Genomic DNA, 25499 nt, shown 5'->3' with positions numbered 1-25499 from the left:
GGTGTTTGCCCCCTGTTACTGGCGGGAGGCATCCAGCGCGTCTCACCTGATGCACATGGGCAGGAGTCTGGTTTTGACCCAGGCCTTCCAAACGTGTCTTTCATTTACTTCTGCTTAGTAACATCTGTGTTGTGGGACTTGTGCGTACGTGCCAACTGTTCTCTGCAGCTAAAATATGGAATCATTCCACCATACTTATTTTCCAGAATTTAATCATAAAAAGGCGAGGATCAATTATTGTAATGCAGTCATACTTTAAGAACCCTTCAGTGCCTGGGAAATCAAGAGGGCGAGTCATTTCGTTTCCTATTTTATAGGTGATAAATATCCTAGAATGTCACCATTATTCTTTCTGTGCCATTTGTAAACTACATTTATAAATCTTGGAGGAAGAAGTACAAACTTAACTTTTGATTCATAAGGTTCTAAATCTCCCACCATAGCGCTCTCTCTCCAGTGTCAGCTGTTCCTATTCTTTTCCTGGATCCTTAAGAAAGCCAGTGGTTTCCAGAATTGTGCAGCCATTTCTCAGAGTGGCCATTAGGTGACTGTCCAGTTCAGTGTAGACAGCTTGGAATTTACATATTGCACTGGTAAAAGTTGCCTCTGGTTTGCAAGGAAGGGTCTCGGCAAACAGAATGTTCCAGCAATTCTGAATTGTCTAGAGACATCTGGGACTGCTACTAAATGTAAGCCGTCCTCAAGGGACACTCAGCTGTACTGCAGGTGAAGCTTGGCCTGAAGTGTTATTCCTAGTTAGAAATAGATTTCAATGCAGCGGAGAGATGAATATTTTCTCCTGTAGCCTTAACTTCCCAAGTTGAGCAACTGTTTCCAATACTGCATTTTGTCAAGGTTCAGGACAACCACAAAAGTGAGTGTGTGTGCTTTAATTTTGTGTGTCAACAAGATAAGGAAAGAAATGGTATCTCCACCAGCATCACTCTCCAAAATGATGGTATGACTCCAACTCAGTAGCATAATATGTGCATCAGTCGCCACAAGAAAGTCTGAGTCATGAGGGGTCATCCTGTAACCTTGTTCTTCTTGGAGACAGGTAACAGGGCTTGGGAGAACATGTTGCAAATGTTGACCATTACTACCTCACCGCGCACTGTCCACATCCATTAAAGGTCAAACCTAGGAAGTTTGCAACAGGCATGGTTTGGACTTTTTTCCGCAGTATGACTCTGATTCTAACACAGTCATGTGAAGAACTGAGCACTTTAGGATGAGTGGGTGGCGTTTCCCCAGTAGGTGTGGGGAGTATGTGTCCTGTTTTTGCAAAAGGTGTTGAGATACAAGATTCTGTGATTTTTCTAACCAGGCAGCAGAATCTACCAGTGTTTTTATCCTCCTCAGGGGCAGAGGTGTGTGATTCAGAGACTTATTAGGAAGCCCAGAATCCCAGAATAATAGTGAGTGGGGGATGTGCCTGAGAAGCTGGGACCACAGCAGACAGCCTGCAATCGCAGAGCATGGTGGGAGCAGGGGACATTCCTGGGCAGCCTGGGACCGATGTCGGTCCTCCTCGTCCCAGTCTTTGAAACCTAGCATTCGGGATTCAATACCTCCCCTGGTATTTCAGCCTAAAAAGCTGAATTTGGATGAAGAAACTAAGTTCAAGCTCTATAGACGACTGTTAAATTGTTAATAATCCTGAAGCAAGGACCTTGCCCTCCAAGTCTCAGCCTCCCCATTGAAAACCGAGTATCTCGGATCTGAGGCTCCAATTCCTCCACCTCTCGCACCCCTGTGGGTCCACAACAGGGGATCCCCCTGTCCTCCGGTCTATTCCTCACACAGAGGCCAGCGTCATGTGGCTAAAACCGTACAGACCTGCAGATGTGTGCTGGGTCCTGCCAGTCATCCCCTAGCCTCATAAATCATCCCAGAGTCATTGTGAGGGGTGTGTGCGTGCTGAAAACCTAAAAGCTACTCTCTTGGCCAATTTCTAACATGGAATATAATTCTATTCACTGCAGATGAAGTTTGGGGGGGGGGAAAAGGGAAGGTAACCCTCTGAGATGCTGATTATGCTAATTTTCTTGACTGTACTAATCGGGCTGCTCAGCACACAGTCGTCCTCAACAATTATTCAGTAATTAAATGAATGAGTAACTGTGTGTATGTAAGTGGGGTGCTTAATGCTTAGAAAATGCTTGGAAGTGTTTGCCAACATGATTCATTCAAAACAGCAAAATGTAGGATTCTTGATAATCCAGTCCCTTCTGGTGGCTAGGAAAGTTTCAAATTCTAGCCCTGCTTTTTTAGTTTACGGCTGTCATGGAACTTTTTCAAATGCTGTTTAAGAAACTGGAGATGGGCCTGGCCCATGGTGGCAAACGCTCGTCATCCCAGCAGCTCAGGAGGCTGAGGCAGGAGGATCCCAAGTTCAAAGCCAGCCTCCTCAAAAGTGAGGCCCCGTCTCTAAGTAAGCCCCCCAAAAAGAAATTGGAGATGTTAGAGAAGATCTATCATAATTCATTTAGAATGTTGATTACAGACAAGCCAACCAACGATGACTGTTAAAGGGAAAAAAAAAAAGCTTGTTCTTTTAGACTGAGCTGGTTTGCAAGTGAATGCTGAGACCCTGGTGTAAGACTTCCACTCTTTAGTTCAAGGGTGCCCGTGGCTCTAATGTGAGTGGTACTGCTTGGCCTGCCTGACATGAGTTCCGACCTGGGTGATCCATATCATCGTTTTGTTTCTTTGGATAAAAAATTAAAAAGATGTAAAACCTCCATGGAGAATACACAAAAATTTTGAGGTGCAGATCCCTAAAAGTCAGCAAGTTTCACTTGCTGTGAAATAGCTTGGACCTGGGGTGTAAGTTGCTCTTTGTCTTAACAAGATAATGACAGTTCCTAAGACAGCGCATCCAGTAAGCATTTTTCACAAGTTGCTTTTGTCCCAATGGTACTCTTGTCAGGGGTGTCCCCCAGCATCAGCAGGATGTTTGCAAGACGCAGCAGTTGGAGGAGCAGATACTTTGCTAGCTGAGGTCTTGGTCAGTTTCTTGCTGTCTATTCCCCTTCAAGGTGCTGGGGCAGGAAGGGCTGGTTCTCTGCTCTTCCTTTTGAAGGGGATGCTGCTGTCACAGCGAGGACTAGAAAGGGTTCCAGGCTGGGCCAACCAGGTGTCTGGCAAAGCCCCCGCGTCCACACCCGGGCATGTGCAAGCAGTGCCTGCTACTGCTAGAGATTCCTGTCCCCAGAGCATCTGTGCTTCCCCTGGCCCCACCTCTCCCTATTGCTCGTCGTGGTGCCCTGTGGACACCTCCCGCTGTTTGGGGATCAGGGCAGGTAGCTCAGTGGTTGGAACCTGTACTCTGCAGTGGAATAGCCCTGGGCCCAAACCATCTCAACTTTCAGACTGTATGACTTTTGGGGTCTTAGAAGCAGAGGCAAAACCGCCGAGCACCGACACCCAGCAAGTGGAGTTGAGAACATCACCTCCCAAGGTGGGCCCCAGGAGAGGCCTTCTCCCTTACACAGATGTGATCATCTGTTTCTATGGGGGCTCTGATGTGGTTTATCTGGAATGTGATTTTTAGGAGCTCAATAGAGGGTAATAATTCCTATAAGTGACATTGTACAGGGAATGAACTCGGGGTCACTGAGGCTGGCTTTGAACTCATGATCCTCCCAAGCTGCTGGGATTACAGGTGTGCACCACCATGCCCGGCTGTCCTGGTTTCTTTACAGGGACTATTGCTCACCCTGTCTTCAGATGAGGTACATCAGAGGCTGAGTACCTCATCCAAGTGTTAAGTCCCACAGCTGGCGGTGGGCACTTTGATTATATCACTGAGTTGTTACCTAGAGGTACAGACTTGAGTGACCATGTTCGGTAGCGGTCATTGAGGCACACAGAGCAAATTATGCAAATGGCACAGCAAAAACTCAACCCCCTGCCTAAGCCCCAAGTCACTAGCTTCTGTTACCACGGCCAGGTACTGAGGGCATGACAAGTACTAGCATTGACCCTAGCAATCTGTCACAGGCACTGCTCCGGGACATGGGCAGAGCCCCGTTAATTCCATCTCAACCTGGGGAGTTGGTTTGTGCCATTACCCACTCGACAGATCAGTAAGCTGTGGTCCCAGGGGTGAGCCCTCTGCTCAGGACATGAAATATACAGTTCCTGAGTGATTAAGCAGCCACATAAGCCCAGGCCAGCAGACCCCAGAGCCACAGCTGTCCACCTTGAGAGTGAGCCTTGTCGGTGGGCAGCACGTGCTCCTGGGCATTCTCATCCCTGAGGACCCTCCCCTGATTTTGAAACTGAAATCAGTGTGGTGACACAAAATGTAAGTCATGAACCACCCTTGACGTTCTTCAAACTGCATGACCACACTGCTGTGGCTGGAGCGTCTTCCTCCACGTCTTTCCCTCTAATGATCAGAGGCTGAGGGGGTGGATTTCATTTTAGATTTATCCCAGATCTGTGACCCATAGGAAATGACAGGTAAACAGTTCCTGCGTCAGCTGTGACACACACACCTCATCACCTCTCCCTCCGCGTGTGGCTGCAGGCGACACTGCCCGTGTTTCTCTTTCTGTCTCTACAATGGGACAGATCTTGCACCTGCTCCGTGGGGACTGAGTCAACATGGGCACAGTGCGTGGAAGAGAGTCAGGCTCAGGGGGAGCCAGCCGCAGTACTGCTGCCCTCTGGCTACACCAGGTGAGCAGTGGCCCCGCTACCTATCATTCTGGGCTCCCCTTTCACAGGTGACGCCAACAGTGGGGCCCTGGGCACTTTGCTTGATGCCCAGTCTGCACCTCCCTAAGCAGTTGGGGGCCTGTCTCTCTCCTGGGACATCAGGGGAGGTTTCTTCACCTGAAGCAGACCACCTTGTCACCTGTGGGACAGAACCCAGGGACCGGGCAGAGCACCTTGCTCTTTGCACATGTTCCAAAACCTTTCTGGATCTCATTTTTCCTTCTTTCTACAAAGCAAACCTTAGTGAGAAATGGATCTGTCTAAAGCTAAGATCAACGCTGCCTCTCATTAAGTATATTTCTTATCGGCGCAGATAGTCAAGTCCCAGAGAAGAACAGGGAGGGGGATCTGATGGTACCTTGTTGCCACGGTCGCAGTGCTGGGTTTCCTAGAATGGGTCCAGTTGCTGCTTTAAAGTATCCGGACAGTGTAAAGCCTTGTGTCTTTATTTTAAGCGTCCCAGTGCAAACAGACTAGTGGACACGTGAGTGCCGTCACTTAAGATGAGACTTGGGGTGTGGATATGAGAGAGGTGCTGACTGAGGTGGGAGACTCATACTTGTCTTGAAAAATTAAGCATATATATGCGGGGGGTGTTTTAGTCTGTTTCTTTAAGGCTCATCATTTATTTCTTTACCACCTTCTAAATACAGGCTGTACATCCTATGAACCTCTTAGTAAAGGTTTTTAAAATGTGAGACACAAGGAAGACCCATCTAAGATGAAAATTACTAAGGGACAACTTCATCTGTACAGGATTCTGGGAACGGATTCAGGAGGGATTGTGTACTCATGGAAACGCACCAGGTGCATTTAGAAGTTCCCATAGACTCCACAGAGATCCCTACTAGGGCCCAAAGCTACCCATACAGATCCAAGTTTTCACTACAGAGGACTTGAGATCTGTGACACTGTGGGCTATTCACAAAGGGAAGTACTGTCCACAGGCACACCGTATTGGAATCACGTTTGTCAAGACATATTCTCCAACTGCCATGATGCCTAGATTAGCGATAAGCTGCCTTCCCTCCATCGGGCTCTATAAAGCAGCCCATAAAATTGAAATAAATTAAACAGAAGTTTCCGGGATCAAAAAAGCACTTTTTTATCCCACCTAAATCACAGCTTGAAACTGTAGTTTATGATAATAGATTCTATACTGGAAACAATAGACCATTGTGTAAGTTTTAATTAGTTTGAAAATATAGGTGTGATGTTTTATAGGATGAAACCACTGCCCCTGTATTTAATTAAATGATCCCTATAAAAGTAGGGTTTCTAGCCCAGGGCACGATTTACAGTGGGCCGAATTGAGAACTGCATTAGCATTTTACACTGGGTCATTTGAACATGTTGTAGCACTAGAGGGGATGGCGATGTGCTGATCCACTGAAGAGCTAACATCTATAAAGAGCTGTGTGTTTTCTAAGCTGAAGACAGGATGGTTTAAAATACCCCAAACTGCTTACAATGAAGTCATACAGAATATTGGGCCCCGGGGTGTTGAAAGGTGTCACTGCCTTAGAGTAGCAATCAGTGATATTTCAGGGGGACCGTGAACCTCTTTCTGGGCCATTGGACCAGCAAGTCTCCCTGCAGGTGCCGTCTCAGAGCAGCCTGGCCACCTCAGCTAAGTCAAATTCCTCCTCCTGCATTCTTCTGACCATTTCTTAAGTGGCACCCCCCGGGAACACCTGCCAAGCGTTTCCTGCAAAGAGCAGTGGCCCCAGGAAGGAACCAGACCCTCTGCTACTGTCTTGTCCCAGGAGTGCTCACACCAGGCCCCTCCTGAAGACTCCTTAGTGTCAGGTTCCATTTGCAACAGTGTAGCTTTGAGACTCACTGATTAGATTCACACCATAATTGCACCTCCGTCCTGGGGGGATGAGCCATAGGTGAATAACTTAGACATTTAATTTATAATAAAGTTTGCAATCAGCATTTCTTGTTCCCAAACATTCCATTTACTTGGTTTTAGAGCGGCATAAACGGTTTTAAAGGCAATCTGCTCAATTGGGCGAGTTAATGATATTTAATTTGACCGGGGCCAAACGTCACCGTTCGCACCCCCGTCTCTAACTGCAGCCATCATCAGCGCTGCCGTTCCGTGTAATGTAGATGCGATGCTAATCCGGAGAATAAAGGCTGTCATTCTCGGTTGACTGCAGCACGCACTGGAGCCATCACCTTGCCGAGTCTCGTGGTGATGGGATTTCCAGGATGACAGTGTAATAAGTGTTATGTGCACAAGGTAATTCAAAACAAATTTGGCTGCAAAAATGGATCGGCTAGGGTAGTAAACGCCCGCCTCGTCACATCGTCTTAAGAGAATGTAATGATCCCTAAAATACCTTGTCAAGAATCCTGCCTGGCAGGGGTCAAGTCCTGTAAAATTTATCTGTTGCGAGCCCCACTCCTCATCCCCGAGAATCCCAAGTCTAGGTCAGAAATATTCACATCTATGGGAAGCCCAGGAACATAGGAGGGCGAAGCCTCACAGCACATGCGAGACTCTTCACCCCCCCTGAACAGGCTCAAATGTGCGGCTTTCTTTTTGGAAGGTACAGGCACTCCCTTAGCACTGAGAATGCATTTTTATTATTGCCACATTAGGCAATCTGAGTCAATCATCTATTTTGCATCTGAGGAAACAGTAAAATTGCGCTGAGCTCTTTAAGAAAGGAGCACCTCTGAATGATGGAAAACTAACACTAGACTGCTAGAATTATTCCCTAGGGGTTCTGACAGTCTTGCCCTTCCAGTGGACCCAGCCATAAGCAATGGTGACATTCTGCCCCAATAATGATGCCAAAAGGTCCACGAAAGCACATTTTTAGGTCTCCCCAAAGTTCCAGATCACCCTCTGGGGCTGCAACAGGTATTCTTCCACATCCAGGTGCAGACATGCCCCCGGGTCCTTGCCCCCATGTCTTTAAACACCACCTAAGGGCAGACAGGAGGAGCCTTCAGTGACTGGGTAAACAGACACCTGGTCTCCTCCCGATGCCATTTAAATAGCCCCTCAGTGTGGTAGCACAGGGTTATGAAGTTCACTTAATAAACTCTAGTTGCCAAAGTTAGAGCCACTGGTTCAATTGGCTCATAATGAGAAAAGCCGTCTCCCTAGAGTAGAGTATTTTTCAATTGGCCCTAAAGACATACTCATGCCTCATCTTACACTGTCCCTCTGTGATGGTGTTTTGGACTGTGGGTCGTTCAAATCCCAGTCACGTGGCTTGAAACGTGTGCACGGCCGGGTCCAGTGTGATGAGTGTGTAAGACAGAAGCTTCAAGCGCACACAGCGGTATTGCCAGAGCCCCGAATCTCAGAGTATCAGCATGGCCTCTGACGCTGTTCCCAAGGTGCTGCACAAGTCTAAGGAACACATGCAGACCTATAGTCCAGAGAGAGGCCACCCCATTCCAATGTAACCACTGGAAAAAACCTCAAGCTCCCTAGCATCTGCCCTTCTCCTCTCAGCCCATTACTTTACAAGCTCATATCTAAGTCCATCATTAGGCAGAAGGTGACTCTCTTGGCAAAAAACACGGAGGGAAGGTTGTGTGCAGACCATGCAGCTGACCGGCATCTGTCATAATCAGGCGGGTCAGAGGGCGACTCCCAGGTCCAACTGCCCTCCTGTATCTTAGCTCTGGCTTTCTTGAGAACGGGAAGTTGAGGAAGATAATCTCAGATCTGGGCAAAAGGCCGGGTGGTCCTGTGTAAATAGGGAATGGACAGGTTCTACACTCAGAAATCTTAATGTCCAACGTGACCACAAGTAAACACCTTGGGTAGGAGGGTGGTGCATTGGACACGTCTCCTACTTGTGCCATTAACTTGCAACTGCTTTTAGAATATTGTACTCTAATTCTGAAATCCAAAACATTCGAGTCATAGTGCTCGAAAAGCCTGGGATCTGAGAGCAGTTTGGAGGTTGGGTCACTTTCATGGGGGATGCTCCGCCAGGGAAGGGTTAAGCAACTACTGCAAAATCCAGAAAAATACTCCAAACCCTTATGCATTTCTGGTCCTGGTATCTTGATAAAGGATACTCAGGTTGTACTTGACTCTTACCATCACACATCAGTGGCAGGATCATCAAGCTGGCCGCTCCGGTCCTGCCCAGTTTTTAAGTGGGATGGTGCAGCCCCTGCTTTATTTACCGGGACTGTTGACTCCTAGATTTGTCCTTCTGCATAAATAGACTGGGTCCCAGCCATTCCCAACCTCCATGGGCGTAATTCATTCCGGGCAACAAATCAGACATCTCTTCCTCCACTCAGTAGTTTTTACAAAGCGCCCCAGGAGTTGTTCCATAGTGTCAGAGCAAAAGGGTTTAGAAGACGCAGCAGCCCCCAACCCGTGCCCGCCCCAGAGCTGACAGCGACAAGCCCAGGGGGCCATCGTCCTTTGGCCATTCGTAAAGAATGAGCTGTTAACCTAAGAGTCCAACTCAGGAAAGCCCATGAAAAGCAGTAGAACAAGTCAGCATCCTTCTCCAGAGGGTCTCAGGTACCTGTGAGCTGCCATTTGTACACACTTTATCCTTAATTTTACACAAAGCCAATCAGCTGACTGAAAAATATTTTGGGCCTCATGTTTCCCATAATCCAATCATAAGGGGTCACCAGATTACCTGCACAAAATGTTACAACCAGAACACGAGTCCTTGGTTTTATGGGGAAGAGAGAGGAGGAATTAAAGAGGGGGACTTTGTGGTGCTTGGAATGACTTCATTTCTAGAAATAAAATTCTGCTTCCATCTTGCATGAGCTGCTCTACGGGTACCACTGCGTTGACTCCGTATTGATTGTAGCTTGGGGAACATCCTGAGCGCATCTGGCCCACCTTGCCCTAGTCACTTACTGGGGAGAAGGAGGTGAATGCTAGGTACTACCAGTCTCGTGGGACAGTGAGAAGTGTTGAGGCTCATCAGTAGACAGTAGGCGCTCAGTAAGTACAGGCACTGGGCCACAGCATTGGTGAAGGTGGGAGACAAAGCAACACCTCCTGCCGTGGTGCATGTGTGGCTCCCCTCCGTGGTCAGTTGCTGTGCCCACTGATGGCCGGTGCTGTCCTTCATTCAATGTTTTCAGGGGGCTTTTGAAGGAAAGCGAAGGACTGAAAGGTACAGGGCAGCGCGCAGTCACGTCCTTCAGAGGAAGCTCTCATCCTCCAACACAACTAGACACATGCCCGGCGCCGAAGCCTTGCGTCGTAATTAATTTCTAGTTAGCTATTATTGCCTGATAAAGTCTGGGAGCCTCGGGCTGGTCTTTTCTTTGCCAGGCAAGATTAGCAAGCGATGAAATTGCATTAAAAGCCATTCCAGGGGGAAGCCGGGACTCCCCTGCTGTGAGATTTATTATTTAGTGCCAGATCTGTAGACCTCTGCTGTCACCCCTTCCCACCAGACATTCTTTGGGAGTGCTCTGACCCCTACCACGTGGCCCTCCTGTTGGGCTACTCACACCCAAAAGCACTCGGGCCAGGGACTCATCTTTCCGGTTTCTGCTCGATTCTAACCCTGCTCCACCCTAAACCTTTCTCAACAGGTCAACGGCAAAGATTTATCCAGAGCAACTCATGACCAGGCGGTGGAGGCCTTTAAGACAGCCAAAGAGCCCATCGTGGTCCAGGTATTGAGAAGGACGCCCCGGACCAAGATGTTCACTCCTCCAGCAGAGGCCCAGCTGGTGGACGCTGGCACGCAGACCGACATCACCTTCGAGCACATCATGGCCTTGACGAAGATGTCCTCGCCCAGCCCACCCGGCCTGGACCCCTACCTTCTGCCAGAGGAGTAAGTAACCCTACTGTGACCAACTTGTCCCATAAAGAAAGGGAAGGTGAGAATGCTCCTCCTGGGTGCTCACATGTAACTATCGTCTATAGAGGCCGTAAATCGAATCCTGCTCAAAACCGCTCTGACGTATTAATGACTTTATTATAAGCCCGGAGTGGAGTTGTTCAAATTACATTCCAAGAATGACATTACTTACCAAGGTTGTAAAAGTTGTTTTGGGAGTAAAACTTGATTTTGTAGTCGCTACTGCGGGGAACGTTCAGTAGACGAGTCCTGGGGTGATGCCGTCTGCACCCGTGGCCCCCCTCAGGCAGCCGGGACTCTCCCCTCAGTGAGCAGAGTTCAGAACCTTAGCATCAGATAAACCCGATGCTCAGACTAGTGCCTGACCCTGGACCTCATCTTGCCTGTACTGACAGGGGGGAGGAAAACAGTGTCAATCCCTAACTAACCAGGGGAGGCCCTGGCGTAGGGGCCGCTCAGGAAAGGGTGGCAGTAATCGTGCCCGCAGGAAGGACGTCAAACATTCAGGAAAAGGTGAGGAGCAAGAAATTCCCTCAGTCCCACCCGTGACTGTGAAGGGAGCAGCCCCAGCTCAGTCCTCCCTGACTCAACAACAGCTTGGTGCGTTTTTTTGAGAGGTCTGTTCTCCTCTGCGGGGAAACCTGGGTACCTCCTGGTGGGCATCTGCAGCACCACCAAAGTACCTTCCCCTGCAGCTGATAGCACGAGACAGGGCCTGGTGACCTCCTTCCTTTCCCACCACAGTCCCTGCTACACAGGCAGGGCCAGTGAGCCCCAGCCCATTGTGGATATTACAGAGCACAACGGTGCCACTCCCGACTCTGGGATAGTGAACTGCCACAGGGACGGGCGGGCCTTTTAGAAGCCAAACCCCTAATTTCCTCTGAAGCCTAGTTAACAAGACAGGAATTATCCCCCGGGGCGACTTGAGAAATGTCGGAAGAGTCCAGAGGTCAGGCCTCCTCAGTTCTGGCTGGGAGGCAGGAGCATGCATGGGGAACAAGCAGGGAGCGGTTAAGTTGGTCAGAAAGCCCAGCCCCTCCAGCAGCGTCCCTGGGACCTAAAAGCCTCTTAAGTGCAGGCCATGTATTTGTCTGATGGGCCCAGGACTCTGAAAGGCAGCCCTTATTGCAATGACCACTCAAGCCTGAGCTGTTATTTCCAAGTTAAGTGCCACAGCCCACTGAAGGCTCTGACCTCTGAGGAGGTGAGGGCTGGGGTCACCAGCCAAGGCTTTCCGGAGCCACTGACAGAGCACGTTATAATTCCCACTGCCTTCACCCTAGAGGTTCCATTAAAGATGTTTCCAGAAAGGGGTGGGCTCTGTGTCACAGGTATTGTCCTAGAGAAATACGAGTGCGGGTCCACTTATCTGAATGGCACATGCAGGTCTGCAGGTGCACACACGGCCCAGAGTTGTGTGGTCAAGTGCATTTCTGGGTAAGATCTGAAAAGACAGTGTCCTAGGTGACAGTGGAACAGCTTCAGTCGGGTCCTGGCACGCATCTTGAAATGCTGCCCAAGTCCAGCCTATTTCTCCCCAGAGATAACAAACCCAGCCCCTGCCCAGAGGCCAGGGTAGAGCTCAGTTACCTTGAACCCCATGATGTGGGCTGGGGCATGAGTCCAGAAACCAAGCCCACCCTACTTGAGCTTTGTATCTCAACTTCTTCCAGAAAGTGGACAGTGAGGAGAGTGGTGGAAGGGCCTCACCCTGGAACCTGGCCTTACCCATCTCTCGTCTCCTTGCAGGCACCCCTCGGCCCACGAGTACTACGATCCCAATGACTACATGGGGGACATGCACCAGGACATGGACAGGGAGGAGCTGGAGCTGGAGGTACGGAGCCCTTGTGTCAAGCACAGAATGCTGCTTGGTGCCAAGGGAAACTGTCAGAAGTCCCTTCCGTCATGAAGGGCACTTCTCCGCCCCTTCATATCAGGACAGAGCTCAGCAAGTCCTCAACCTGGGCTCCCTGTCATCTGCACACTCCTCCCCACTAGTAACCCCTCACCTCTATGTCATGGCCACCTGTCTCTCCAAGTGAGGGCTCAACAGCAGGGGAAAAGATGCTGTTCCACTGCTTCTTGTGCTCCAAGCTTGCTAACGAGAATCTTGAAGAAATTAAGCAAAGGCCAGAGAGGACTCTGGGTGGGGTTTTCTGGTGTTTGCTAAGTTCTACTTGTTGTTGTCCCTTTGGTAAGGGTAATAGGAAAAAAAGGACACCCAATTCCAGGGCTTGGTCGGCTGTGTCATATTTCAGTGTGTTTTCCCAGTCCACAAGTGTTTCTGGGAAGGTCATAGGCACCTTTTAAAGAGATCCCTGATGTTGACAGGGGAGCCGTTGGCCCCAAGAGAACGTCGACCAGGGAAATCCCGCTGACACTGATCCAGTCTGAGGCCCAACCCCTTTGGGACCTGGGCCGCCCACTGAGCTCAAGGAGGTGTTTAGCCGCAGCAGGTTCCCAGCCAGTGACAGGCATCACTGAAAAGTTTTTAAAAAGCATGTATTCCTCAAGCATCCCTTTCACGGCACCCAGACTTCTCCTTTCAAATTAGAGGATAAGATCAGTAACGATGGGCAGTCGCAACTAGAGCCAGCTGGTGTCAACAAGCCAGGTGACACTCTATTTGAGAATTTCACACCGTGCGTCTGGTCTACCCAGGAAAGGTAGCTGTGCTGTTTTTCTAAAGATAATAAGGATTCTGCCCCTGGCTTGCAGTGTCCTATCGGACCAGAAGCAGCTGAGGACTCCTAAACACGTGTCCTTTAAGTTGTTGACAAACCTTCTTCCCAAAGAGAGTTCCCACCATCAAATCAATTTGGGAAATGCCAGGTTGGACAAAACAAGATTTTTTTTTTTTATTTTTATGTGGTGCCAAGGATCGAACCTAGGGCCACAAGCATGCTACCGCTTGAGCCACATCCCCAAGACAGATTTTTAAGCGGAGTCCAGAACTCCTGACTCTTAAAATTATATGGGAACCTCCCTGGGGAAGAGAGGTGGACACAGTAGGCAGATTTCCCAAACCCCTCTCACCCAGTTAACATGCCTGTTTACATTTCCTCATTCTGTCTCTGGAACACTCTTGGAAGGGCTGATGATCTTGCCTTTATTTACGTACATATGTATGAGTGTCAGGGATTGAATCCAGATGTCCTTAACCATTGGGCCACCTCTCCAGCCATTGCCGAGACCGGCTTTGAACTCATGATCCTCAGCTGCTGGGATTACAGGTGTGCACCACCACACCCAGCTGACTCTGCTTTTTGATGATCATCCTAACTGACAAAACCGAGCTTCTCAAAGTTCTCAAATACCTCAGGAGCTAGATTTACAGACTTTCAACATCGAGTGCCTAAGCTTGCCTTTATTTTCACTTTCTCATACCTGTGAGGCTGTCATGGAAGCCAGCTGTCCCAGGACAAGTCCCATCCAGAAGCGATTGCACATGGTTTCACTGTTCCTCAAGTCCCCACGGTATCTGCCTTACAGGTTTTTAAGTTGGTGTCACCCAGAACTGTTATCTAAACCAAGGTAGTTCCTATACCACTGTCTCAAGCACAAGTCAGCATCAACCACCATAAATAACAAGTTTATACAGTGTTCAAGCCTGGTACTAAGCGCTGGTGCCTACCAGGGGCCTGCAACCCAGGCCACCACGTGCCGCTCTTCCGTTTCTCTGCGGGGGCTAGCTGGTGTGAAAGAAGAGTTCACAGAGTCAGCCTAAGGAAGTAGGCTCTCCGATGTGAACCCCGAGAGCCTCTGGAGTTCGATGGGAATCTGTCCCCTAGGACCTGGCCACCCTGGGCACACTGAGGTCAGAGGACCCCTGGCTGACCCTCCTCGTCTCCAGCATTACTTAGGGGGCCTTAGGGATGCATTTTCCCCCTGCAGGACCAATGTCATCCAAACTGCCCCGTGGCAGAGCCAGTTCACCATGGCCTAGAAGGGACCGAGCCCCTCGTGGACCTGAGAAGGCTCTTCTCATGAATAGAAGCAGGACCCAGAATCCAAGGGTTCAGAAAACTCATGAGGCATTTTAAGTTTTAGACCTTTGATACCCCGAGACTTTATATCTGTTCTTGACACCAAGTCCACTGTTTGGCCTTTAGAAACGAAGCAGCAGGAAGTCACCACCCGACTGCCCTTGAGGGGCTCATCAGCCATGAGGACCACTCACATTAGCTTTTAACCTCCTAGCATCTGGACATCGCTGGCTCCTGGGCACGATGCTTACCACTGAGCAGCACCTACCCCCACCTCTGTCTGTCATCCGTGGCAACCTATGGTGGATTATTATAAATGACGCCTCCGAGTCTTGGCCTCTTTCCTCCCGTCTTGCCATACGCCCAGCTGTGAGGTCACCTACCAGGTCATGGGGTAGCTAGAACATAGTCCACCAGGGCCAAGCAGACGCCAGCCACTTACATCTCCAAAAGCATGAGCTAAATCCACCTCCTTTCTGTAGAAAATATCTAGCTTCCAGTATTTTGTTACAGTAACACAGAGTCTCCCTGCCGCCACCCACCCCCAGGGCACCTCCATCAGAATCCCCAGGGCACCTGCAAGGCCCTCCACAGATGTCATCTGGCCTGTTTAAGAAAAGTGATACCTCACCCCTCTGCCAAGACCCCAGGTTCTTCCAGTGGACCCCGTTTTCAGGGTCACTATTACCAAGCTGCCATCCCTACTTCTCACAGGATTTCTTAGCTGCCTTCCATCCCATTTTGTTCCAGCTGCTGAATTTCAGAAGAATCAGGCCTATTTTCGGGGGGAGGGGGCAGCTCAGCAAAATATCTCAGACTTTTGAAAAAGCCAGCGGGTCCACAGGGGCCAGATGAGGAGAATACGTGCGTGGGGTAGGGTGTTATCAAAGCCAGTGTGCGGAGAAAAACAGATGTTCTTGCCTCTAAAGCCCACAAAGTGATCCTGTTTAGGTACGTGTCAGATCCCTGTCATGGTGACACTGCTCAGAGTTGACAGGATTTTTCCCAAGTACACCCCAGGGCTCAGCCGCCAAATAATTACCCATAAATTTCCAGGTACTGAACACCTGGTCCAGGTCTTCTTGTCGGCAATTAAGAAGGAAAATAGATGTCTGAGGAAGGCTTTCCTGAATCTACTGTTTTAATTTCCCCAGTGACCCTGCTGCAGCGTCCTGTACGGGCTGGGAGCTGCTGTCACCTGTGGTAGCGCCTTCATTTCTGATGATGTCATTGTGAGACCTGTCTAGAAAGGGAAGCTACAGTTTCCACAGGGGGCTAAGGAGGTCTCCAATTCCAGTGTCCTAGAGTGACAGGAGTAGATCAGATGGGAATCTGATGGTGGTCTGGAAGCACTTCAGCCAATCTGGAAATTTCCCCTGAGGGAAACCACCTGGTCTACCCTGAGCACATCCATCTACCACCTCTGGCTCTGCCTGCAGAATCAGGATCTTCCCCTTCCTGCTCTGCCCCCTGCAAAACAGGCCCTTCATGCACAGCTCCCCCACACAGAATCAGATGCCCTCACTGGAGTACATGCGCCCCCAGAGCTTGGCCTTTCCATTCCTCCTGCCCAGTGTCTGGCATGGACAGTTAAATATCTGAAGGAAGACGTCGATGCTGTCACCCATCTCCCAGGGAAACAGCCATGTCGCTAGACCCGTTCCTACATCCCACAGGGCGCCGTCCACAGACAGACACGCTGGGAACGCGCACACCATTCCTGGACCCGTAAGGTCAAGGGCTGCTTGCAATATTAACATCAGCATTTGGTGTCCCCTAGGATTACAGTGACCAGAGCTAAAACAGAGCAGTTGAATCACCCTGGGGCGACGCCACCTCCATCCCCTAATTGGAATATGGTGTCGGTTTTATCTGAAACAGGCTCAGCTCTTTATCCAACAGTCCATCTAGCCCAGGGAGGAACAGGACATGGGAGGGGGTGGTGATCCAGATCACACTTGATACATAATGCATACCACTTTGATTAATGGGCATCTCTGAAATCTTATCACGGACAGATAAGTATTGATAACCTCAGCTTTCACCGAGCCACTCCGAGGCAGAAACAAAGGTGGAGAATTTACAAGCCACCCAAGCAGTTGGGGAAGTTTAACATGAGTCCCCAAATGCAGTTTCTCATTTTGAAACCGTGGAATGGCGGAGGTCGTTGGGCGGCTTGCCCAGTGAACTCTCACTGCTCCAGAACAAGCTCGAGGAACACTCCAACCCAGAAAGCCCCCTCTGTGGCCCCCATCTAGATGAAGCGCAGCCTCTGCTACTCAGGGAGGTTTGCTAGGCCACTAGTGATAGGAAAATGGGTTACTCCAGAGGATTGGGAAGGAGCTGGCCCTCGTGGTCAGCTGCGGCCCTTCAACCCACACTTAAAAATCTTCCTCCCATTGGTAACCGTACTATCTAATGCAGCTAAATTATGAGAAGTTAATAGGGTTTCATTTAATGAGAGTTTGCCCTGTTGCGAGAGCTTAATTAGGAAGTCGTTGGGTCAACATATCAATGATCAGGAGATAAACTCAAGGTGTCCTGTGGAGGGGCACTGAACTCCGCCCTCCCTGCTCCCACGATGCTAACCCCAGGCGAGCACACCTGCGCCTGTTATTAAACAGCCACCTGCTGAGGGCTCCGAGGGCCTCACCTCTGACTCTTCACTTTGTAGCAAGGAAGCAGAGGCTCATGGGGGATAACAAGCTGGTGAGGAAGCTTCTAGAAAGAGGTGATTGGGCTTTGCAGACCAGTCTGCCCGTCCTCACCGTCCTGATCCCTCACCATGTTGAACTCTATAAATCATCCAGAGACCACTAACAGCCAATTGGATCACGGCAGTCCTCACTTGCCACTGTGGGCCGGGTCCCCAGGACGCTGGAATAAGATCTGCATTCCTCATTCTAGCCTGCAGAGCCTCCTCTGTTGTGACCCGTCCCCTGGCCACACTCAGCCCGCCTCTCTCCCTTTGCAGAGAGCACTCTGACCACACCGGCCCGGGGCCTTTGCATTTGCTATCTTATGCCAGGAAGGTGTCCCTGTCTTTCACAAGGGACGGCTGCAGGGGTGACTGCCCAGTGGCCCTTTTGAGCTTCTCCACCCTCCTCACCCTCTAAGAAGGGCCACGAGAGAAGCCACTTGGAAACAATCCTTAGGGACACAGGCATAAAAAATGCTGAGAACCCGTCCCGTCTCCTAGCTGGCAAGCAGGTGACACTAAAATTCAGATCAAAGGATCCACTCACTGGAACTCAATTGGCCCTTCCCATGGTCCTGTGGCTATAAACACTTCCCATGTCCTTGGCAGAGTGGGCGGCGAGTGACCTGGCCTGTTTACGTTCTCAGAAACCCCAGAGCAGCCTCCCAGAGCCGTCTCAATCTTCAGAGTTCTGAATTCACCCTGAAGGGCACACAGAACAGGCACATCCAGTGACATTCCTGTCGTGTGCTCCTCATTGGCTCCCTCTGCTTTCATTTCATTTAATTTGCAGATGAAACTATTTTGCAACCAGAAACACTAGAGCATTGGATGCGTGGGATCCTGTCCCCCTCTTTTCTGGGACATGTGAAGGGAAAGCAGCACCTAACCAAATCCACTGGAAGCCTTGGTACCACACTGGCTGGCCGGCCCGGGGTCTGGAAACACTCTTGTTTGTGGCTGACATTGAGGGAATGTTTTTTAAAAGCCCCACCCCTGAGGTCTTGACACTGAGTGAAATATGGGTAATTTTTCTTTGGGAGGATCAATAAAATAACTATTTTCAAAATGACTTTATATTGACTGAAGGGTCAGAAATGCCCAGGGCATTGATCCCGTGTCCATAATCACTTTTTGTTTAGTAAGTTAAACCAGCTCTACATAGTTGGATGCAAAGAAATCCCGTTCATCATTTAAACAAAATATTTTCCAAGCGTCTGACACGCTCGGGCTGCCTGCAGGCGCCTGACGGGGGTGCCTCTCTTTGTCTAGGAGGTGGACCTGTACAGAATCAACAGCCAGGACAAGCTGGGCCTCACCGTGTGCTATCGCACGGATGACGAGGACGACATCGGCATCTACATCAGTGAGGTACGTGCTCCTCAGTCCAAACTCTGGTTTCCAGGCCCTTGAACGAGACCCTCTCATGTTTGCCAGCCCTAGTCTGGTTCCTCCTTGGGCCTCTGCAAAGACGCAGACCACCTACTCAGTCTCCCTCGGAGTCGAGGGCCTGCGTCTTTGCAGGGGAGGGGAGTAGGCTCTCCCGTCAGCATCCAAGGCAGAATCGCCCTTCCCAAGCCGCAAACCAGCCGTAAAATGGAGTCGTTTACATGGATTCGTGTGTTCAGCCCCGAGGGAATGGCAGATTGCCATTTCCTACTCAAGTTCACGCTTTTTAAAAACCGGCCTCCCCCTCTCCCTCTTCATGGGTCTCTATCGCCGAGTTCATCTGTTGGGACGTAATGTAGATGAAGCTATCTAAGTTCATAGATGGCAGCCGTGCAAGTGAGCCCATCTCAACACGGATCCAACCGTGCGCCCCCACCCTAGCCGGCCCAGAAGCCCTGCCTCTCTGCAATGATCCAAGAGAACCATTTTCTGGGTTTTTTGATTATCCAGTTGAATATCCACCCCTCCCCAATTCTGCATCAGTGTTTTAGGGCATCCCTCCCACCCCGAGTCCTGTTTCTGTCAGTTACCTTCCATTTTTAAAGTTACTTCCCCCAAGTTTAATATAAGCATTCAGTGAAAATGATCAAGGTATGGTTGCTGATCAACATAGTGACACGGGTACCGTGAACCTGTTCTCCGTGATTTGATTTTAATTACTGTGTGAGCTCCCCCAGTGAGCTGTGCTGCCTTATGCCCCTCAGGTCTCAAGAGCTTGTGGACGATGCTAGGTTCAAAGGCGGCCAGGCAGGGATCTAAGACCAACTCTGGAAAGGGCTCAGGCAGATGGGCCCATGCTCCTGTGTGTTAGTGTTGCCCAAAGTCTTGCTCCTATCTGTGCAAGACAGGAGTAACCATCCCGGGGTTAGAGGTGACCCCTGGGTTGGTGCTGAGAAGTCTGCTCTCTTTCAGATCGATCCCAACAGCATCGCGGCCAAAGACGGTCGCATCCGCGAAGGGGACCGCATCATTCAGGTAGGTGTGCTTCTAACAGGTGGCCTCAGTGTGTGCCTGTCACCAAAGAACAAACTCACTTCAAGGCTGAAATGCATGAGAGGAGAAGAACTGGGTCCAGAAACCTGGCCTGGCGAGGGCCCTGGGGGACAAGCCAGCACACCTCATTGCATGCATCTGTCAGGGCCAAGGACCTGGCACCACTGACATGAGGGACACAGTCTGTGCGCGCGCCAGGGGAAATCGCTCTAGTTTTGGATGAAGCACCTAAAATTCCATCTCGTCATTAAAATGGGGGCCTCACTGGCAAGTCTTAGATTTCCTGGCTCCATGTTTAGCCATCCTGTGGAACCGTGGCCTTGAGTGCTGCTGTTCCTCCAGGCCACTGAGGCCATTCGGGTCTCTTCTGGCCATAACCTTTTTAATCTCAGGTTGAGACTCTTGACTTCATTTTGTCCCACAGGCTTAGCTTGCTACCTCTTCCCTTCTACTCCACGGTGTCTATTTCTCTCATTATATAATTCTGGTTTCCTTCTTCCCTGGCTGAGCCTCCATCTTCCACCAGAACCCCAGCCGCTGGAGGCTCCTCCCCTGGAAAACTGACCTTCACCTTCACTGCCTAAGGCTAGAACGCTCAGCAGAGCACCCTTTCTGGTCACTGCAGTTTTCCATTGAGCTTTATGATTAAGCAAAGAGGCCCCCAGCATGCCCCAAGGGCCTCCTGGAATTCCAGACCTGGTCTTCTCTGCCTGCACCATGTCTCAGCAGCCCTTCTGCCCCTGGGCCATTAGGACTGGTCACAGCAACCAGTGGTCTCTCCTTTTGCTGCCTGTTGGTCTCCTGTTGTAAGGTGGCAAAGTCAGCCTAGAAGTGAAACTTCCAACTCAGGGACATGTCCTAGAGGAGCCACACCCCTGCAACTAAGACCTGCAGAGTCTCTGGGACAGGTGAACCAGCCCTGTGCAAGAAGGTTATCAGGTGTGAAGGTGACAGTCACTCCAACTCCAAAGAAGTTAGTGTTAAGCTGGGGCACAAACACCCCATGTCACTCCATCCCCCTCTCTACTTTCCACCTCCCTAAACGTCTCATCAAACTCATTGCCACCTTTTCTCCCTATTATCCAAAAATATCATCTTCCATTTCTGCCTGGACCTGGTGCCCTCTGCAACAGGAGGACTTTCCCAGCCCTCCACAGGAGTCCCAATGTCCACCCACAGGGATCCTTCTTGGACCAGGTCTTCCTTTTCTATAAGCAGCAACTTGAGATACACGAAAGTTCCATGTTCCAGCTTGAGAGGGGGACAGTGCAGGCCTGAGCAGGATAAAGTAGATTTGCACCAGCTCATCATGCAACTATCCACTGTTTTTGCTTTTTCAGATCAATGGGATAGAGGTACAGAACCGCGAAGAGGCTGTGGCTCTTCTGACCAGTGAAGAAAATAAGAACTTTTCTTTGCTCATTGCAAGACCAGAACTCCAGGTAAGTCGGCTTCCCCACAAGAAACTGGCTTTGCGATACTACATTCCCAGCCCCGCAATGACAAGTATGTGAAAGCATAACTAAACTTGCTGTGACTTGGAGTCCACTGTATCGAGGAACCACTTAGGATGACGCCAGCAGCCCCAGCCCCTACACTGCAGGTGGGAAGGGATGTTAACAAGGCAAACATAGCAAAATGGAAAATGAGGACAGGAGCAAGCAGATGCTCGACTTCCTGAGGGGACAGCTGTCCTGCCTAGAATGCTAGGCACAGCCTCTGTTTACCACAGCAGAGCACAGGGACACAAACATCGATAAATACTAACCAACCCTCAGTGACCATCTAAGAAACAAGGGACCCCTGTGCAGAGCACCTTACATACCCGTCGGCCTTCCTGGGAGACTGACGTTCCCAGAGCCCAGGACACAGGGTGGTGGAGCGCAGAGGGACTCTGCCCTAAGCAATTGGATCAGAAACCGCTGTGCTGCACTCATCCTCCGGGGGCAGGGACCATGAACTTGTGCAGATGCCTCTAGCTCTGAGTCAGGGCAGCAGATCTATTTTGGTCAGAAACCTCAATGGAAAATACTCCAGGGGCAGCAAAATAAAGAGTAGCCGAGTCAGGATGCTGGAGGAAGGCTGGGTAGCCACCTCACCTGGGGTCAGCCCAGCTGTTCTAAATGACCATGGCTGTGTTCTGATAAACTCCGAAGGCAAGCCCATGCGGTACAGCCTTTGAAAGGCAAAGGCCTGGTGACAGTCACGTCCTGGCCCACAGGTACATCATAGACCTACTTTTAGCAGAAAGAACTTTCTGCATTAACGATGATTCTCTTTGGGGCCTGAAACACATACCAGGGTCAGCAAGGACATGGAGCTAGATCTGCCTGTGGCCTGTTCCCCAATAGAGACTCCCCTCATGGACATAGGGTCACACCCTTCACCATGAGGAGGGGCAAGTCTCTGACCTATAGCACACTGGGAACACTGCGTTATGACGACTCCTGGAGGGAGCCCTAGAAGTATTGTCCCCAAGGTAATGTCCACTGTTAGTAAAAAAGGGAAAGCACAAGGAAACTTGTAATCACTGCCGCTTCCCCAGCTGGACGAGGGCTGGATGGACGACGACAGGAACGACTTCCTGGATGACCTGCACATGGACATGCTGGAGGAGCAGCACCACCAGGCCATGCAGTTCACAGCCAGTGTCCTCCAGCAGGTAACCTGGGGGCCGGCCCACATCCCGCAGCGCTGCAGGCACATGCCCTCCCCTCCCTCCCTCCCTGCTGCTCAGGAGCATCCAAAATGCACCCGCCTGGAAGATAGAAAGCACTTAGGCCATTTCCCGTGTCTGTCTGAGCGAGAGAAATGCAAGTCCAACGCTCCCTGGCCGAGCTGTCAAGGCTGAGCAGTCACCCTGGGCTTAGCTCCCTTCTGATATCTGTTGGTGCCAGCATTCCCGTAGACTCCGGGAAAGCAAGCAAGCCGTGTATTTGAAACTGAGCAATTCCCTCTGTTGAACCTGAGCTTGGGGGAGCCTAGTAGCTACCTCCTGTGCCCCTCCCCTGGTCAGGGTCACAGTCCCACTTACTGAGTCCCTATGAGCACTTCGTGCATCCTGGGACCCCTGCACTGCTCTACTGGTGAAACTCACTCATTGAAATAACTATTATTATTCCCACTGGAAACAATGGTAAGTTGCCCAGATAGACAGGGCTGTCCAGTGCCCCACCCTTGACCCCACCCTACTGTCAGCCTCCTCCGGAAACACTTGTCCTACAAGGGTGTTCTTGTTTTCTCCGTGCAGAAGAAGCACGAGGAAGACGGTGGGACCACGGACACGGCCACCATCCTGTCCAACCAGCACGAGAAGGACAGCGGCGTGGGGCGGACAGACGAGAGCACGCGCAACGACGAGAGCTCAGAGCAGGAGAACAACGGTGACGACGCCATGGCGTCCTCCAACCCGCTGGCGGGCCAGAGGAAGCTCACGTGCAGCCAGGACACGCTGGGCAGCGGCGACCTGCCCTTCAGCAACGAGTCCTTCGTGTCGGCCGACTGCACGGACGTGGACTACCTGGGCATCCCGGTGGACGAGTGCGAGCGCTTCCGCGAGCTGCTGGAGCTCAAGTGCCAGGTGCAGAGCGGTGGCCCCTACGGCCTGTGCGACGCGGCCAAGAGCGAGCCCGAGAGCGTGGACAAGGAGCTGGAGCTGCTCAACGAGGAGCTGCGCAGCATCGAGCTCGAGTGCCTGAGCATCGTGCGCGCGCACCGGCTGCAGCAGCTGCGGGAGCAGGCACGGGAGCCCTGGCTGCTGGCGCCCGGCGCCTTCCGCAGCTACGCGGCCAGCGTGGACGGGCGCCGGCGCGAGCTGGCCGACATCACCGAGCTGCCCGAGAAGTCCGACAAGGACAGCTCGAGCGCCTACAACACGGGCGAGAGCTGCCGCAGCACCCCGCTCGCCCTGGAGCTGTCCCCCGACAACTCCCTGCGGAGGGCGGCCGAGGGCGGCACCGAGGCCCACCTCCTGGCCATCACCGAAGACCCCGAGGTCGGCGCCCCACTCTACAGCCCTTCGGCCAAAGAGCCTGAGCTCGGGCCGGCCCTGGAGGGCTCGGAGCGCAGGGCCGAGGGCAGCAGGAGCCCGCCGCTGCGCGCCGCCTGCCGGTCCTCAGCCCCGCACTCGCCCTACAAGCACGCGCACATCCCCGCGCACGCGCAGCACTACCAGAGCTACATGCAGCTCATCCAGCAGAAGTCGGCCGTGGAGTATGCGCAGAGCCAGATGAGCCTGGTGAGCATGTGCAAGGACCTCACCTCCGCCACCTCCTCCGAGCCGCGCATGGAGTGGAAGGTGAAGATCCGCAGCGACGGCACGCGCTACATCACCAAGCGGCCCGTGCGCGACCGCCTGCTGCGGGAGCGTGCGCTCAAGATCCGCGAGGAGCGCAGCGGCATGACCACGGACGACGACAACCTGAGCGAGATGAAGATGGGCCGCTACTGGAGCAAGGAGGAGCGCAAGCAGCACCTGGTGAAGGCCAAGGAGCAGCGGCGCAGGCGCGAGTTCATGATGCAGAGCAGGTTGGACTGTCTGAGGGAGCAGCAGGGGGCCGAGGAGAGGAAGGAGGTGAGCATCCTGGAACTGAGCCACAAGAAGATGATGAAGAAGAGGAACAAGAAGATCTTCGACAACTGGATGACCATCCAGGAACTCCTGACGCACGGCACCAAGTCCCCCGATGGCACCAGAGTGTACAATTCCTTCCTCTCCGTGACTACTGTATAATGCCCGCCTCCGCGCGCTGTTCATAGGAGTGACCACCACCGCGGGGTGGAGATTCCTGCCTCGTTCAATGCGGCACATTGTTGTATATAAGACAGTCATCCTGTTTACGGTCTCAGTCTGCCACACCTGCGACTGGGCTGTCACCGCTGTTTTCAGTGCAGGTAAAATTACACCCTTTACCGTCGTTGAAGGCAATACTAACAGCTTTTTTCAAATAGCAATTGTACTTTTTTACTTGTTATACCTTTTACATAAAGTGTTTAAATTTCAAAAAGATCTTTTATTACGCATACTTTCACAGAATAAGTTGTTGAAACTATATTCATATTAAAAAAAAAAGTTAAACACGCTTTTTTTTCCTGCCTAAAATACAAATACAACTGCCGGTATGTATTTTTAATGGAATCCTATTTTATAACCTTACTTTGCTGAATGTGTTTCATACGGATGACCATTAATATATATGTAGGTCAAGGTTTCAACTCAAAACCACCAACTTCTGTGGTTAAGGATTTAATAACAATAATCAAACCAGCACTACTTAGACTTGGAATGATACATTGACACAGTTTTCTGGTGAAGGTTCCTAAGAGAGTGTAAAGGTCTTAGCAGAAAGCAAAATATCCTGCAGCTTTATGGAAGTTTAAAGCATGTTTGCAAATATTGCAGCCTATTGGAAGATTTGCATGTACAGGAAAGTTGTCGATGGAGATGGTTTGTGAAATTTTAAGTGTTCATTGTAGTCAGCCTTTGCTTTGTAGATCAGAAGGTACAGACTTATACAAGCAAGTTCATGAAATCACCATTAGTTACAAACACTAAGTAAAATGAAGTTAAAATAAATTATTATTTTCTATTTGATATGTTTTGATGTGATTCCTCATTTTGCAGTGGTGCCTACAAAATAAAAGCCTTTTGCAGTGTCTATTTTTTTCCCTTGGTTGTACGACCTGCTACCTTGGAAGAATTCAGCTCTTTCAGCCTAGAAGCCAATGACATAAGTAAATCAGGAAATAACAGCACTGAATAAGGCCACAAATACACCATCCATAGAGTCCTGCATTGTGACAGCT

General features: G+C 50.7%; 1 protein-coding gene across 1 annotated transcript in view; it reads left to right on the top strand.

Annotated features, from left to right (window-relative positions):
• The window catches only part of Pdzrn3 (PDZ domain containing ring finger 3), a 206509-nt gene extending 181222 nt beyond the window's left edge, over window positions 1-25287 (top strand). Inside the window, exons 4-10 of the mRNA XM_027931940.2 lie at window positions 10288-10535; window positions 12315-12402; window positions 18525-18623; window positions 19614-19676; window positions 21035-21136; window positions 22240-22356; window positions 22945-25287. Coding sequence (XP_027787741.2) covers window positions 10288-10535; window positions 12315-12402; window positions 18525-18623; window positions 19614-19676; window positions 21035-21136; window positions 22240-22356; window positions 22945-24426 — 2199 coding nt within the window. The 3' untranslated portion in view covers window positions 24427-25287. The remainder of the gene's footprint in view (window positions 1-10287; window positions 10536-12314; window positions 12403-18524; window positions 18624-19613; window positions 19677-21034; window positions 21137-22239; window positions 22357-22944) is intronic.
• The last annotated feature ends 212 nt before the right edge of the window (window positions 25288-25499 follow it).

This window comes from Marmota flaviventris, chromosome 20 (assembly GCF_047511675.1).
Source record: "Marmota flaviventris isolate mMarFla1 chromosome 20, mMarFla1.hap1, whole genome shotgun sequence".
In the NCBI taxonomy this organism is placed as follows: domain Eukaryota; kingdom Metazoa; phylum Chordata; class Mammalia; order Rodentia; family Sciuridae; genus Marmota; species Marmota flaviventris.
The sequence above is the reverse complement of the archived record's forward strand: the minus strand, read 5'-3'. Positions and strand labels throughout refer to the sequence as shown.